This window comes from Sceloporus undulatus, chromosome 6, assembly GCF_019175285.1.
Source record: "Sceloporus undulatus isolate JIND9_A2432 ecotype Alabama chromosome 6, SceUnd_v1.1, whole genome shotgun sequence".
Lineage (NCBI taxonomy): Eukaryota > Metazoa > Chordata > Lepidosauria > Squamata > Phrynosomatidae > Sceloporus > Sceloporus undulatus.
This window is the reverse complement of record NC_056527.1, coordinates 100,855,640-100,871,202: the sequence shown is the minus strand read 5'-3', so window position 1 is coordinate 100,871,202 and position 15,563 is coordinate 100,855,640. Positions and strand designations below refer to the sequence as shown.

General features: G+C 41.1%; 2 protein-coding genes across 2 annotated transcripts; both read left to right on the top strand.

The window, feature by feature from the left end:
* The first annotated feature begins 3,170 nt into the window (after window positions 1-3,170).
* On the top strand, window positions 3,171-3,938 carry LOC121934993 (olfactory receptor 14C36-like). Its single transcript, XM_042475971.1, has one exon. The coding sequence runs from the start codon at window positions 3,171-3,173 to the stop codon at window positions 3,936-3,938; it is 768 nt and encodes a 255-aa protein (XP_042331905.1).
* Window positions 3,939-9,081: 5,143 nt separating this feature from the next.
* LOC121933745 (olfactory receptor 14C36-like) lies at window positions 9,082-13,157 on the top strand. Its single transcript, XM_042473735.1, has 3 exons — window positions 9,082-9,993; window positions 11,308-11,394; window positions 13,128-13,157. The coding sequence occupies exons 1-3, from the start codon at window positions 9,085-9,087 to the stop codon at window positions 13,155-13,157; spliced, it is 1,026 nt and encodes a 341-aa protein (XP_042329669.1). The 5' UTR covers window positions 9,082-9,084.
* Window positions 13,158-15,563: the final 2,406 nt, after the last annotated feature.

The window sequence follows — 15,563 nt, the reverse complement described above, 5'->3', positions numbered from 1 at the left end:
GGATTATTGGTCTTTCTTATGCCCAATTACACACTGGTGGCCCCTTTGCTATACTTTCTGTTCTAACGTTGTCAATCAGTTTTCTGTGCAATCCCACAGTTATTAAAACTCTCCTGCTCTAAACCTCATTTATTGAAGTTGGCTGGTTTGTATAAGCTGTATATTATAGCACTAGGGGTGTTTTATCTTCATCATATCACATATTTTCAGATCTTTGCTGCTAGTGCTTAGATTCCTCTGTGCATGGACACAAGAAAAGCCCTATCCACTGTCTACCCCCACCTTGTAGTTGTCTCAGTGTTCATATTTCATGGTGTCTTTGCCTATGCAAGCCTCCGTACTACTTCTTCTGATGATCGGATTAGCTTTTGCTGTGATGTATGCATAATCCCTTCATCTGAACCCTTATCTATAGCATGAGAAGACAGAATTGAAGACAGGCATTGTGGAAACTGTCGATTGGAACTTCTCTTAAAATCTCAGTAAACTTGCAATTAGCTTGTGAAAATACCATGAATTCTAATGTATTCAAATTGGCCAAAGTCTGCTGAAAATAGCTCCCTAAATCATGTCCAGAGAGAGCTTGCAGGTATGCCCAAACTGATATATTTAGGGGATGCTTCCAACACTAAAACGAACAAAAAACCAAACACATCCCCCCTCCCCAAACTCTTCCCCTCCTTCTGGTGCAGAGCGGACCAGGCAATCCTGGCTTGATGCAAATGTTTGTGTCCTGCGCACCCTCCCACTGCTGCTGATCCTTGTGTTCCAACAGTACTTAAATAAACTCTCAATTGCAGTGTTTCATACTCAGGGACATTCCCTGATGGTTTTTTTTTAATCCCTGCCACTGGCCCACATGTTCCCAAGTGTAGTGAATTTCCTAATGGATACAAATTTGAAACCTTCTAGAGAAGCGTCTCATCCTGCAGCTCACAGAAGAACCATGGTGCTGCATCCATTCAAGTTGAAATCAAAGCCAGCACTCTAGCATCTTGGTTTATGGAAGCTATCTATTCTGCCTTTGTGACTTTCACTGTAATGGCAAGAATGCTTCGTTATAGAGCAATTGGAAAATCCTTCTGCTAAGGACTCGATGCCTATGTAACACCTCAAAGGTGGTAGGTCCCATTTGTGGAAAATTATATATTAATTTATTATCTCTTGCATTTTGCTGAATGCCGCTTGCCGACGTCTTTGGCATTAGGCATTGGAGTAGCATGTTTTAAATTGAGTGAATATATCTGCATAAAAACAGAGGAACATGTATGTATGTGTTTTATGTTATTGTTGTCCGTGCTGGTACTTGGTTCTCCATAATTCTGACTTTGGAAACCCAAACATCTCAAACTTATCATGGGTCACTAAGTCACCCTGAGGGTTGCATTTGTTTTACTTATTCCTTATTTATTGTTAATTAAGTTTAGTTGCTTAATGAGTTATTATCTTATTAACGTTGTCAATTCCTGCTAAAATATTTCAACCCAAGGTAGTAAGAGCAGTTGGAAGAGGGATGATCTTTGATCAAGGGGTCTTGTTGATTCGCACCATATTGCAGAAAATCTCAGCAGTCTCAGGGAAATGGAATTTTGTGCAAAATCGAGAGAGAACTAGATCTAAAGGGGGATTTAGAGGGTCATTTTTAGAGTACGGCTAAACTTTGATGTGGCAGTCTAATAAAATACAATTATACTTTAGAACAGGAGTGTGAGGGACGAAGAAAATAGTAATTTAGCTTTGGTTAGAATATTCGTGTGGTATCCAGACTGTGTCCATCTGGCCCAAGTTAAGGATGTTGATAATTGGGACCTATCAAGAAGTTTGGATACCAAGATATATGACTAAAAGTTTATGTTGCGGTATCTTTTCTTAGAGAAGAGAATTTGGCCGTTACATACAGGCACTTTGTCGTGCAGGAGCTACTAGGGTTGAAAGGGGAGGGTGCTTCCGCACCCCCTAACCTGGCACGCTCTGCATGCACAAATGACGACGGGCCGTTCCACACGGCCGCCGCATGAGACGTACGGCTGCGCTGCCTCTTCAGGCAGCACGGACGTGACGTCCTCTCTCCGCGCAGGGCGCTGGTTGCACCCTTGCATGGACGGAAGGAGCTCCGTTTGGAGCTCCTTCCTGGTTTGGTCCGCGGGCGCGCCTTCAACGCTGCGCCAGCGGACCAAGGAGAAAGGGGCCAAGTGGCCCTTTCTCCTCTCCCCGCCGCCGCGGGGTGTCTGGGCTTGAAGCCCAGGGAACCCCTTTCAGGCTGCAGGGAAGGGGCCTTTTTTCTCCCCGCAGCCTGAAAAGCGGCAGATCGGGGCCTCAGGGCTGCCGGTGTAACCACTGAGGCCCGATACATGGGGAAAGGGGCGGGTGCAGCCCGCCCAAATGGCGGTTTGACCTGCCATGAGAAAGAATAAATACAGAGAGCCCCTAGGGAGGTGCAATGGCACCCTTTCCTAGCGGATCATCGTCATGGCAATGCACACCATGGCCCTGATCCGCTTCCAGGGCAAAAAGGAGCCCCTAAAGGGCAGCTCTTTTTGATCTTGGGAACAGGCATGTGCCACAGCTATACAGTGCTCCTAGTGCCGGATTGTGTGGACAGTGCTGGAGGGAGCACCATATGTGCCACCGTTGCGGAAGGAGTGTGCATTGTCAGGCACCTTGAGCAGAGTTGGGTGGCGCATCATGTGGATGAGATGCTCCGACTCATCTCCAGGCGGCCTAAGGCTGTCTGAAAAGCCCCTTATCCCAAGCCAGACACAAATGATGGACATCTCCACGGTTCAGTGCTGCTGTACATTTCATGTCTACTATGGAGACTTCTAGATGCTTACCGAGACTGCCTGGTTGTTGATGATGGTTTTCAAGGGCTGCGTCAGAAGTGGTTTGGGTGGGTGTGGGTTGGCATTGGGGGAGGAAGGTAATATCAGTGAAAAATAACTTCTGCTTGTGGCTTCATTGGCCATGGAAAACCCATGGGTGACATTAACCAGTCTCACTCTCTCAGCCTCGAGGGAAGGAAAGGAAAAAGGCACCAACCCCTCTCTGAACAAATATTGTCAAGAAAACCCAAGGAAAGTTTGCTTTTAAGGGTGGCTATAAGTCAAAGAATAATAGGGAATCTTCTCATCATTATTGTAGTTGCAGTTGATTCCCACTTACACACCCCCATGTACTTCTTCCTATTCAATTTGGCCATGTTGGACATAGGATCAATTTCAGTTATGCTTCCTAAGGCTATGGCCATGTCTCTCAAGAATGAGAGGTCAATTACTTATGCTGGATGTGTGGCTCAAGTTTTCTTTTATATTTTCTTTGCATCATTGGATTATGCTGTCTTAACTATAATGGCACATGATCGCTATATTGCAATCTGCAACCCACTCCAATATGAGAGAATTATGCACAAAGAAGCCTGCCTTCAGATGGTAGCCATTGGGTTGATTACTAGTCTTCTTTATGCCACATTACACACTGGTGGTGCCTTTGCAAGTAGTTTCTGTTCTAATGTTGTCAATCAGTTCTTTTGTGAAATTCCACAATTAATAAAGTTATCCTGCTCAGGCCTTTCTGTAATGGAAGCTGGGATTCTTATCCTGTCATGTAGCATAGGCTTAGGGTGCTTTGTCTTCATCATCACAACATATGTGCAGATCTTTGCTGCTGTGCTCAGAAATCCTTCTTTACAGGGTCAGAAAAAGGCCTTCTCTACTTGCCTTCCCCACCTCACCATTGTCACAATGTTGGTAATCAGTGGGATCCTTGCGTATGGAAGGCCTCCTGCTGGTTCTTCTGATCTGGACATAGTTTTTGCTGTGATATATAGCATAATACCACCCATGTTAAATCCATTTGTCTATAGTGTAAGGAACAAAGAGATCAAGATTGCTTTGAAGAATCTGTTACAGGTTGTTATTTCCTCTAAAAACATATTTTAAGTTGTTTTGTGAGAACTGAATAGTATCATTTTTCAGATATGAATATTTCCCTCTGAATGTTTAACCCTCCTCTTTTCCCATCAGAATATATACCTGTCCTGTAACACATGTTGGTCTCTCTACTTATTTCTCTGTGGTGTTTACTCTAGCTTTATTTATCTAACAGTACATAATCTGGTAGAAGGAACATATTAGCCCAGAGATAATAAGTACACCTTCACAACTTTTATCCATCAAGCACAATTACTGAAGAGCTAAAAGGAATGTGGGGTGCTTCTATATCCCCACTTCTGCCTTGACTATATAAAAGCAGCCACTCATTTCTTGTAGAAGTGTATCCAGGGATATTCCTTGCACACCTCCAACTGCACAAGAACATGCCACACAACAGCCAGAACATGCCACAGGTGATTAGTGGCTGAGGTTAATGGGGCTGTGATTAGGAAGTCCTAGCTGTTGTTGTTGAGCTGGGACAATGAGTATTTCACAAAGAAATACCTTATTCTGCAAATTTCCTCAATGTATATACAAAGAAAGTGGAAGCATCCAATGAAATCTGCAGAAGAAACTCAAGGGACTGCTCAAGATATTCAGAAGATGGTTGTTTCATTGGTAAAAAAATAAAAAATAATAGTGCTAGAATTGTGTAATGTGAAAGGGCACCTGTGAGTTGATGTAATGTCATACGGTTTTAGGATAATACTTGTGTGCGTGTGTGCGTGTGTGTGTATGGGAGTTTGGAAATTCAACACAGTGATGGTATTTTCAGTGGAAAACCTAAGATCTTCCCACATTTTTCTCTATACATTCAAAGCTCCCATTCTTGTGACCACAGGTGTGCACACTATATATACCTGAAATAAATCCCAAAATACAAATACTTGGATGTATATGAAGGACATAGTTTTTGAAATGGGATACAGAACCGAATTTAAAACTTTCCCGAAATAATGAACATATAATTGGGGGCAGTACAAACAGCCCCAAAGGGGCATCCTGCAGCCGCTCCTTTTTGCGCTGGATTGGGGCCAGGGCAGCCTCACCGGCAGCCCTGCGGCCCCAAACTGCTGCTTCTCCATGACATGGAAAAGGGGTGCCCTTGGGGCTTCATGCCCCAGACACCCATGGCTGTGCGGTTGCTGCGGGAGCAATCTGCTCCCCAAAAGGAGCTCCATTTCAGAACTCCTTGTGGCAATGCCATAAGCTGCCTGGGGCAGTGCGGAGATGTCTTTCAACTGCTGTGCTGTTTGGACGTTTTGTGTGTGTGTGTGTGTGTGTGTGTGTGTGTGTGACAACATTGATTTGTGCCACCTATGAGCTGGACCCTTTTGTAGGTGGTTGGCCGCTCAGTTCCACACTTTCCAGCATGCTCCACAGCTAAAGCATTCATGTATAAACTTGCAAGGATGTCTGGTACATGCCCCTTGAGACCCAAAATCCTATCAGGAGGCACTATTATTGCTCATGATACACCAGTGGACTGAGATTTGGCTGCATTGGACTATGTGGCTGATATGCAAATACTCCTCCCCCCCAGTGCAGGTCTGGTTGGGGGTATTGTCTACATCCATAGTTGCAGTTGCATTTGATCCCAGAGTAAGGCTGGATTAATGGCTGTTCTCATATGGAAAGATTAATCATAAAGTAGCCACACATCCTCTAAGAAGTCTACATAAGCCCTATAGATAAGATCTATGTACAGTCGGCCCTTGCCATAGACAGACTAGCCTTCTGTGGCCTTGAGCTTATGTGGAAGGCAAGCCCCGGCAGAATTAAGGGGGTGTGTATTCGCGCCCCATGTGCCCCTGCAAACACACGCCCCATTACTTTCTATGGGGCTTGAGCATTTGCACTTTTCCCCATACGGTGGACAGTATATTAAAGAAAAGAACAAGGTCAAGACCCTATCAAAACTGAGTCTGTAAGGAAATGTAGTCCAGGATCTGTCCGCAATTTCTCCAACTTCTCCTTGGCATTCATTTCATTCCCTCTCTTCTTTTCCAAATCATAAAAAAGAAGAGTAAAGATGTCAATATGATTTCCCCTGCAAATCTTTTCTATCACTGGAAGGAAGTGGACATCTAATACTTTCCCTGTGACACCTCTGAATAAAGACCTTTGGCATATGTAATAATTGAAGACATCAGCATATGCTTTCATTTACAGGTCTGCCAAAGAATATTGGCACTGAATCTTAATATGAGATAACCTAAGGCCATTAAGTATGGGGATTCCCAACTCCCTGCTGTAGCACACATTTCACCTGAAGGCTAGTCCCCCCCCCACATTGTGATGCATTACCTCTAAATCATTTGCAACAGGGCTTAGTTATATTTAAATTAAAATAAAATGTAAGAGAATGCTAGATAGAGATTTCACTTATAAATGTGATCATTTTTCATATATTCAGATATATTTCATATATTCTCATTGTCTGTTCAGTCTTTAAAAATAAAAAGGAAAGAAACGATCCTAGGGAAGGGAAAAATTATGAAGACACATTGGACTTTTGGGAGCAAAATCCCAGGAAACCAAAGCTGCCTTAAATGCTGTACCTCCCTGGCCTGCTGCAATTATTTGTGCTACAAATGTTGGTCCCTATTCTCTTTACAGGTGAGGGATTTCTAATATTAGTGTAGACCAAAAAATATAAATAAACTAACATTGATTTGCTACATGTTTTGTGGACCTTGCCACAGTGGATATTTGGAGGAGAGGATGAGAGGACTCACCTAGAAATGATAGATTGTGAAGTAATGGAAGCTGAATGTTACATTACCCATCCTTCTATAAAACAACTGTGTTTGGGTAAGTATGACTGATTCTGGTTCATTCCAGGGTTGTTGGTCACATTTTCCCTTTGCTTTTATCGATCTGTCTGCCTGCGTGTATTTGAATATGATACAGATTCACACTGGTTTGTTACACCCACCTAACTATTGGCTTAAAGAACTATTTGTTCTAACAATACAGCTTCTTCAGGTTTGTTAACTATTGTCACTTCTGCACCCACTTGTCCATTCTTGCTGGGGTATGTTTGTACCAATTTTATAGAGATTATGCATATAGAGATTTTCCAAAGGTTTTTTAAAACGGGCACAGCTCTCTGAGGGGATCCTATAGTTTGAAGAACAAACTTTTGCCTCTGCTTTGGAGGGTAGACAGATCTCCTCTTAAAGTGAAACATCTTCAGCTGCAGTAGTGAACATCTTTATTTCAGAGATCTCAGTTGCATTCTTTCCTTTAATTTCTCCAAGTTGACATTGTCAGAAGTCATTGTGTAAAGCACTTCAGTATTGGCATAGATCACTATGCTATAAATGAAATAGGCACAACATTCCTTATTTATCTTTTTCAATCCAGATAAAAATCCATAACTTTTGAAGAGTGGGTGAACAACATATACATTGTTTCAGAGAAGAAGAAAAAAGAAAAGAAAATTAACGAGAATATGTAATTGAAAAGGTTGACAGATCCAATGCTTTAGGAAACACTTCTCCATTCTGGAATTTTAGAGGTGCTGAAGAAAGACAATCCCAGCATCTATAGCCAGAAATCAGTTTGGGGTATTTGTAGTGTGGCAAACTATGCGTTAGTGTGGTGCTCTTTTGAGTATGCTGTCTTTATTGTTACAGCCTTGGACTTGGTCTCCTCAAATCAGTGTCACTGAAGGAAAAATACTAAAAATTATCCATGTATGGGCACTTCTGAATGGGGTTAAATAGTTCCTTTATTTGTAAAAACATAATACAAAGCAAAATTCAACACAGAGTTCAAAATATAGCAATTAAATGGGAAGTTAAAAAATTAAGCAGAGTTACAAGCATCATATATTTGTAAATTACTATAACTGCTCATGCCAGATGTAATATCACAGATCTGTGAAGTTTCCTGTTTAGAAACAATCTGATTTTGTCTCTCATTCTGAGTCTTCACATGGGATTTTACAGAAGACTTCCAAGGCTAAGGGTTCTTCATGTTACTACCGTAACAGAGTTCCTTTGGATCATGCACACAAGGTTTGGATATATGTAAACTAGATGTTCTTTTGAGCCCTTGCCAATAGCAACTTGCTCTAGAATTTCATATTTATTTTTTCCCTTTTCTTTCATGACTCTTATGTCTAGTCATCCAGACTTTTTTTTTAAAAAAAAAGTCTCAAGAATTGATGTGGTCCCATTTTCACATATTCCTCTCAAGCTTTTAGTTCATCTTTCTTGTTTCAGCTGTCTAAACAGAGATCCATATTCAGGAGATGTGTAAGCTTATGTTTCTTCCCCCAAAGGCATGCCTCACCCCACTGAGCAATGGAAATCTGTCCACACTTATGTGAAGCAGCTGTTCCCTCTTTCTTATTCCTAATACTCTATAGATCAATTCCTCCCCCCAAACGCTGCCAATGGCCTCCTGAAGCTGGCTGCTGTGTGAATGTGCACACAGCAGCCTGCTTTGGAAAGGTATATCAGTCACCATTGCTGCAAGGTGGGGCGGGGGAGAGGAGCAGAATCACACCCACTCAGACCATGTGACAGTCTGAGAAGGGGAACTGCAAAGGAAGGGACTTATCAGATGAAGGCAAAAATTGAACAGCAGTGAGATTGAGAGCTATTGACAGGTTTTGCCCATCCATGAAAATGTGCATTTCAGAAACAAATGGAATACATGGCAGCAGCAGTATGGATATTGTGTGATAAGTACTGGCCAAAGACACTTTTATCTTCTAGAACATGGCCACATAGCCTGAAAAACCGGCAAAAAACTATGGATACCAGCCATGAAAGCCTTCAGCTTCACACTTTTATCTTGTTAAAACTCCAGTTTTCTAGTTTTGTGTGATAAAGCCCAGAGTTGCTGGGGCTAGCAGATTCTCAGATTCAGGAACTGGGCTGCGGTATGTATGTGTTTTCTGAGTGCAGTTTCATTTCCCTGAACTCTAACACTGTTATTATTGCTAATGCTGCTGCAGAAATGAGGTCTCTGAGGGAACTTGCATTCACACATTTTCTCCCTATGAATATTGTGAAAACTGGTGGCTTTCCTGTTCAAGTGGAGAGATTTTGTTAAAATGAAAGATTACTAAATAGTATTAGCCTAACTATTGCCTTCTTGTTATTTCTAGAGGAAACACACAAGTGCTGAAGACAACATGAACAATCAGACGTCCATATCCACTTTTCTGCTGCTGGAATTTTCACATGTCCGGGAACTACAGATTCTACATTTTGTTGTGTTCCTAGCACTGTACATGATGACACTAACAGGAAATCTTCTCATCATCATTGCAATTGCACTTGATTCTCACCTACATACTCCCATGTACTTCTTCCTGTTCAGTCTGGCCATTTTGGACATGGGCTCAGTATCTGTCACAGTGCCCAACTCTATGGCTATGTCTCTCATCAATAGTGGGTCAATTTCTTATTCTGGATGTGTAGCTCAGGTTTTCTTTTGCTTCTTCTTTCTGACATCAGATTTTGTTGTTTTAACTATAATGGCCCATGATCGTCACATTGCAATCTGCAGCCCACTCCAGTATGAGAGGATTATGCACAAAGGAGCCTGTTTACAGATGATTGCCATTGCGTTAATTTCCAGTCTTATTTATGCCACTGTACATACTTGTGGTACTTTTGCAAATACCTTCTGTTCCAATCGTGTCAATCAGTTCTTCTGTGAAGTCCCACATTTATTAAAGCTCTCCTGTTCAGACCTTTATTTAGTGGAAACTGGTTTTCTACTATTGGGATGCAGCATGACATTAGGATGCTTTGTCTTCATCATTATAACCTACATGCAGGTTTTTGGTACAGTTTTCAGAATCCCTTCTGTACACGGTCAGAAAAAAGCCCTCTCCACATGTTTTCCCCACCTCACTGTAGTCACACTGTTCATATCCAGTGGGATCTTTGCCTATGCAAGACCTCCTAGTGGTACTTCATCCACTCTTGACATAGTTTTTGCTGTGATATATGCTATAATACCTCCTTTGTCAAATCCATTCATTTATAGCATGAGAAACAAGGATCTCAAGACTGCTTTGAAGAAATTGTTAGATGCTGTGCCTTTTTGTAAAACAATATGCAAAACAGTTCTGTGAGAATCAAATTATATAGGTTGTTTCCCTTACCCAAAATGACTGGGACCTGAAATGTTTTGGATTTCAGATTTTTTCAGATTTTGGAACATTTTCATATACATGAGATATGTTGGAGATGGGACCCAAGTCTAAACATGAAATTCATTTATGTTTTATATATCCCTTAAACTTCTTATGGTAATTTTGTACATACTTTAAAAAATAATTTTGTGCAAGAAACAAACTTTCTGTACATTGATCCATCAGAAAGCAAAGGCATCACTATCTCAGCCAATTTTGGATTTTGTAGTATTTTGGATTTTTGAATCCTGAAAAGGGGAGACTCAACCTGTATGCCAGGGGTAGGCAGCCTGCGGGCCGGATGCGGCCCGGCAAGGCCTTGGGACTGGCCCCAGCCCGGTCCTGCTGCCGATTGCTGCCGGAGCCTTTGGCCTCTCACGTGAGGGCGTGGGGCCTTTGGCCTATCAGGAGGAGGCGGGCAAGGGGGGGCAAGCGGTGGGCAAGGGGGGAAATTGTCTATAGAAGCCTCCGAAACATGCATTTATATTAACATTTTTTTAAATCAGCAAATTTTTTCGCGTGTTCTCCATTTTTTTAAAAAAAGTGTCCTCCATTTGAAAATTTTGCCCTACATTTGTCCTGGCTTATTTATTTATTTATTTATTTATTTTTTAAAAATTATTTATTTATTTTTTTGGCTTCGACCCTCCCAGTTGTCTGAGGGACAGCAACCCGGCCCCCCGGCTCAAAAAGATTGCCTACCCCTGCTGTATGCTCTTTCACATGTTAACCTCTCAAGGTTTAACCCTATAGTTTGGGATACACACACACACACACACACACACACACACTTGTTCTGTCACACAAGTTCCTCTTGGATTCTTCTACGCTTTTCTATGTGTCATTTTGTCTACCAAATACTTGTTTAAGTAATGTTTATTAACCATATATAGTGCAATACAACAATACATTAAAAATTTCCTCTCTTTTGTACTTCCTTTTGACACTGTTTGTCTACCAAATACTGCATTATCAGATAGCAGGAATGTACTGGCCAAAGCACAATATATGCACGGACAGAGATTGTATCCACCAAGATAATAATGCCATTTTCATGAGGGATGATAACTGCTTCTTGTCTCTGTATCTTCCTTGGTTGCCCCCATACCACCTAGGGCAGGTGGAGGCTGCACCTCTACCTTTTAGCCACTGATTGGCTGTAGAAATGTCATAAGCATATTCCATCTCTCCTTATATCCCTGGGGAACACAGAGCAGGCTCTTTTTCCAGTGTCATATTGTTTTTTCTCCTGTTGGGACTGGAACATGTCCAGGAATACAGTCCCATAGCTTATCAGTGGTAATGGAATGAGGCTGTGACCATAAATACCCATATAGTTGTTGTGAGACAATGAGTGTTACATTAAGTATGAGGCAAAATAGACTGACAAAAAGAGCTGGCTTGGCGGTGGTATGGGGGCATGGTGACTGCATGCTGCATGCCCTGACTCTGCCCCCAATCCAGCCTCATACTGCCCACCTGCCCAGACACTGCACACTGCAGGAGTGGAGAAGAGCCGTGGCGGCAGTGAAAGGGGTGCCCTTTCCCCAGCACAAAAAAGAAGAGCTTTCTGCTGGTCTTTTTTGCACTGGAAAAGGGCCAGATCAGGGGGGCTGCATGTAGCCCTGATCCGGCGCACAAAGGAGTGGTGTGACGCTGCCCCTTTAGAGCCACCGGTTTTCAGCCTATGCCTCCTCCTGCAAATTTTCCCACATTACGTACAGCAGTGTATCCAGGTGTTATGATAGCATCTGTCACCTACAGATTTTATTGATCAGGATCAGGGGTGGATCAGGGGTAAATACAGTGTTTCTTTCTAGTCCCTTTATAATCCAGTGGCATGAGATTTCCTAACTCAACTGGAATTTGATCCCCAGTTAATTGCAAGTCTGTTTTCAGCCCCATACACTGTTGGGGTGCTCATGTGTGGGTCACCCTTGAGAATGAGAAAATAATTTTTTAAGAATGATTTTCAGGATAACAGTATCTTGAACTGAAAACTGTGAACCTGAGGATGGCAGAGGCATTAGCCCTATTCTGGACATATTTAAACAGTTTGCTGACATAGGTAACAATTTGGTATTTTTAAAAAATATATATGACCTTTTCAAGATCTCATATTTCTTCAAACTTTCAAGAGAAAGAACTTGGCATTTTAAAAGAAGAAATTGTAAGAAAACAAAACTGACAGCTTAGTCTAATCATGCAGAAGTCTTTGAATATTTAGCCCTTAAAACCTGGGTTCTGAATCTCTCTCTGTTTGTGGGGATTTTTTTTTTTTGGGGGGGATTCTTTTTTTAACCACTATTGTATTTTGCTACAGTTACTTTAATTCAGAGTGCTCACAGAACCAGAACACCACCAAATAAATCAAATTTAAAAGTTAATAAAATGAAAAGTTAATGAAAACGAACTAACTGTATGTCATTTCTTGAATCAATACTTATAAGAAGCACCTTTGCACATTTGGATCATGAATTTTTTTGTCTTTTCTTTTCTTTTTGGCAAAATTTTTCCGGCTTGTTATGTTGGATGGAGACAGCTGCTGAACAGCAACTTTCAAATCTTGACACATCTTTTAAATCAGATAAAAACCAGGCTTTGACTAGTTTTCTCTAAGGTATCTAGAATCTTCTTTTTAAAAGCCACTCCATTGTTATCTGAAAATGAACTTCTGCCCCTGTCCCAGTCACTTACAGACTGAAACAGGTTTTCCTGTATTTGAGTCCATCTATCTTGCCTACAGTCCTGATCAATTTTTCAGTCTACTGAGGAAATGTATCCCCACAAAAAGATGCTTCCATCATTATGATTCAGCATGGGAATGGATGCTCTCAGTCAGTGGGCAGTGGTGGTTTTACATTACACATAATACTTTGCACCAAGACCAATTATTTGTAAATTTTGTCTCATGAGAACAGAGAACCTTCATCCACACATTTTGTGTGTCTCTCATGTATCTTTTTGCAAATTCCAAATAGGTTTTTATATCAGTTTGTTTCACAATCATTTTCTTTTATCTGTTCTTTCAGACAGCTCAGCTTGATGGAGTCTCCAGGTGACTGTTGTCCCATGGATGATCTCTAACTATTTCAGAGTTATTATTGCTGGTTATTGCCAACTCTCTGACTAAAGGAATCTGTACCTGATGAATGAGATTTGGTCAGTAGTTTTCATTAGGTAGAGGTGTGGTTGAACCATACTCCTTCATTTGATCAGAATGAATTTAATAAATTTAATGAATTTAACTGAGGGATGTTCAGGGTTTGTGGTGTGCTTTTATAACACAACACTAACTGGTGCTTCTGAAGGTTTTCATTTTGTCTACATGAGGCTGTGATGAGGCCATTACTGAAACAATTTCCCCTGAAGCTCACCATATTAGAGAATTAAAGGCCTTGGCCTCCTTGGCCAAGTATCATTAGCATCTGGAGCATGTGATGGAGTCTAAGATTTGGGGCTTTTTGGATTAAACAGATTATACAGATCTGGATTAATTATTGGGTCATCAATGCTGGGAACTAGAAAGGGCAAGTCCATATTGGTTCTGCTGAATTTTTGGTAGCTTTCAACATTAACTTCAGGCTTACATTTCTGGTATGGGACTTATGGACACTGTTTTAGAGTGCTTCCAGTCCTTCTTAGAAGAGCAAACCCAGAAGGTGGAGTTGTTGGCATATCAGGCAGGCTGTTCAACATGTGAATATACACACAACCACTGGGAGACTTTATCCAGAGTTTTGGAGTTCAATGCCACCAGCATGTCAACGACATCCAGCTGTACCTTTCCTTTCCATTTAACTTCAGAGATGCTGTTTTGACACTAGAAATGTTCGCAGTCAATAATGGACTTGGTGAGGGTGAACAAACTGAAGCCTAACCCAGTTTCTAAAAATAAATAAATCAGGGAATAGGGACTCTGAGTCTGTGATGGATGGCATTATCCTTTCTGTGAAGATGTAAGTTCACACTTTGACAGTAGTCCAGGACTAAGCCATGAGCACGGAGTCTCAAATTTCAGCCGTGACAGGACTATATTTAGCCCTTTCTTTTTCCTCCTTCTGCCTGCAGATGAAAACATATTTTTTCATTTAGTTTTCCCCTCCCCATGGTGACCCTGTGAATGAGATATCTCCTAGACTCCCTGTCCTCTAATGCCTGCTTAGTTCTTGTAATTTTATGACCATATAGTCTATCCATCTGGTATGTGGTCTTCCTCTTCTTCTACTACTTTCCTAGCATCATTGTCTTTTCCAGTGAATCATGACTTCTTGTGATTTGGCCAAAGTATGGTAACCTCAATTTTATGATCTTGACTTCCAGGGATATTTCTGTCTTGATCTGTTCAAGGACCGACTTGTTTGTCTTTTTGGCTGTCCATGGTATCCTCAATGTTCTTCTCCAGTACATCTCAAAAGTGTTGATTTCCCTCTTATCTGTCTTCTTCACTGTCCAGCTCTCACATACATAGATGAAGATGGGAAATGCAATGACTAAAGTCTTTTAATGTGTGGTGTATTTTCATCTTTATTATCATGCTTTTGAATTTGATCTTGTTTTTGATCATTGGTATTTTCAGATTATTGATTGATTGATTGATTGATTGATTTATAGCTTCTTATTTTTAAAACTTGGTTGCAGTTCATCCTGGGTCTCTATGCTGGGACAAATGTAAACTATAACTCCAACCAATTAACCAACCAATTATTATGTTTGTGCAAAGTTTCAGCCCTGTTGTCTTCTAATTAGATGTGCTTGACTCTTGGGAGTTAAGAGAACAAAGAAGCTAAAACAACGTGAGGTGGCTCTCTTTCCCAATCATTCACAATTATTTGCTAGTGTCCTGTTGGTTCCTTTTCTCTATGCATCTTTAGTGTTTCCAGTAATAGTGTAGATCAATGTACTATGCTACCAAACATTTTGTGGCAAGTGTTGTTGGAGCTTGTGGCTGAACTTTGTTTGGGACCTAAGGCTTTTGCTTGCTAAGTAGAGTGTTGGACTGTAAACTGCTCTGTTAGTTTGCTTGCTCCTTAGCTGGTGCCACATCTCTGCTATCAGCTGCATAGCAACTAGCCTTTGGTTGGTTGCCCGATCTGGAAGACTGAATGCACTTGCATGAAGGAATAAATGCCCTTTCTCACCACTTGAACATCATGCCATAAGAGAGACTGGAAGGGAAATTGAATTGTAAAGTGCAATGTGCTATTAAAACATTTAAGTGGGTAAGTGTTATTAATTTCATTATGTTCCACAGTTCTTTCTCTAGATGATTTCTCTAGAAGGATATTTTCTTGTCAAAGATCTAATTTTTGAGAACATGATCATGTGGCAAATGATATGAAAAATGTCTCCCAAGAAACTAGAGATTAGACTTTTCTTCCATTTGGAGAAATACTACTGGAGATAGAGTAGACATGATAAAAACAATTACCTTTGATGATATCAGCTACATTCATGTTGGGGAAAAA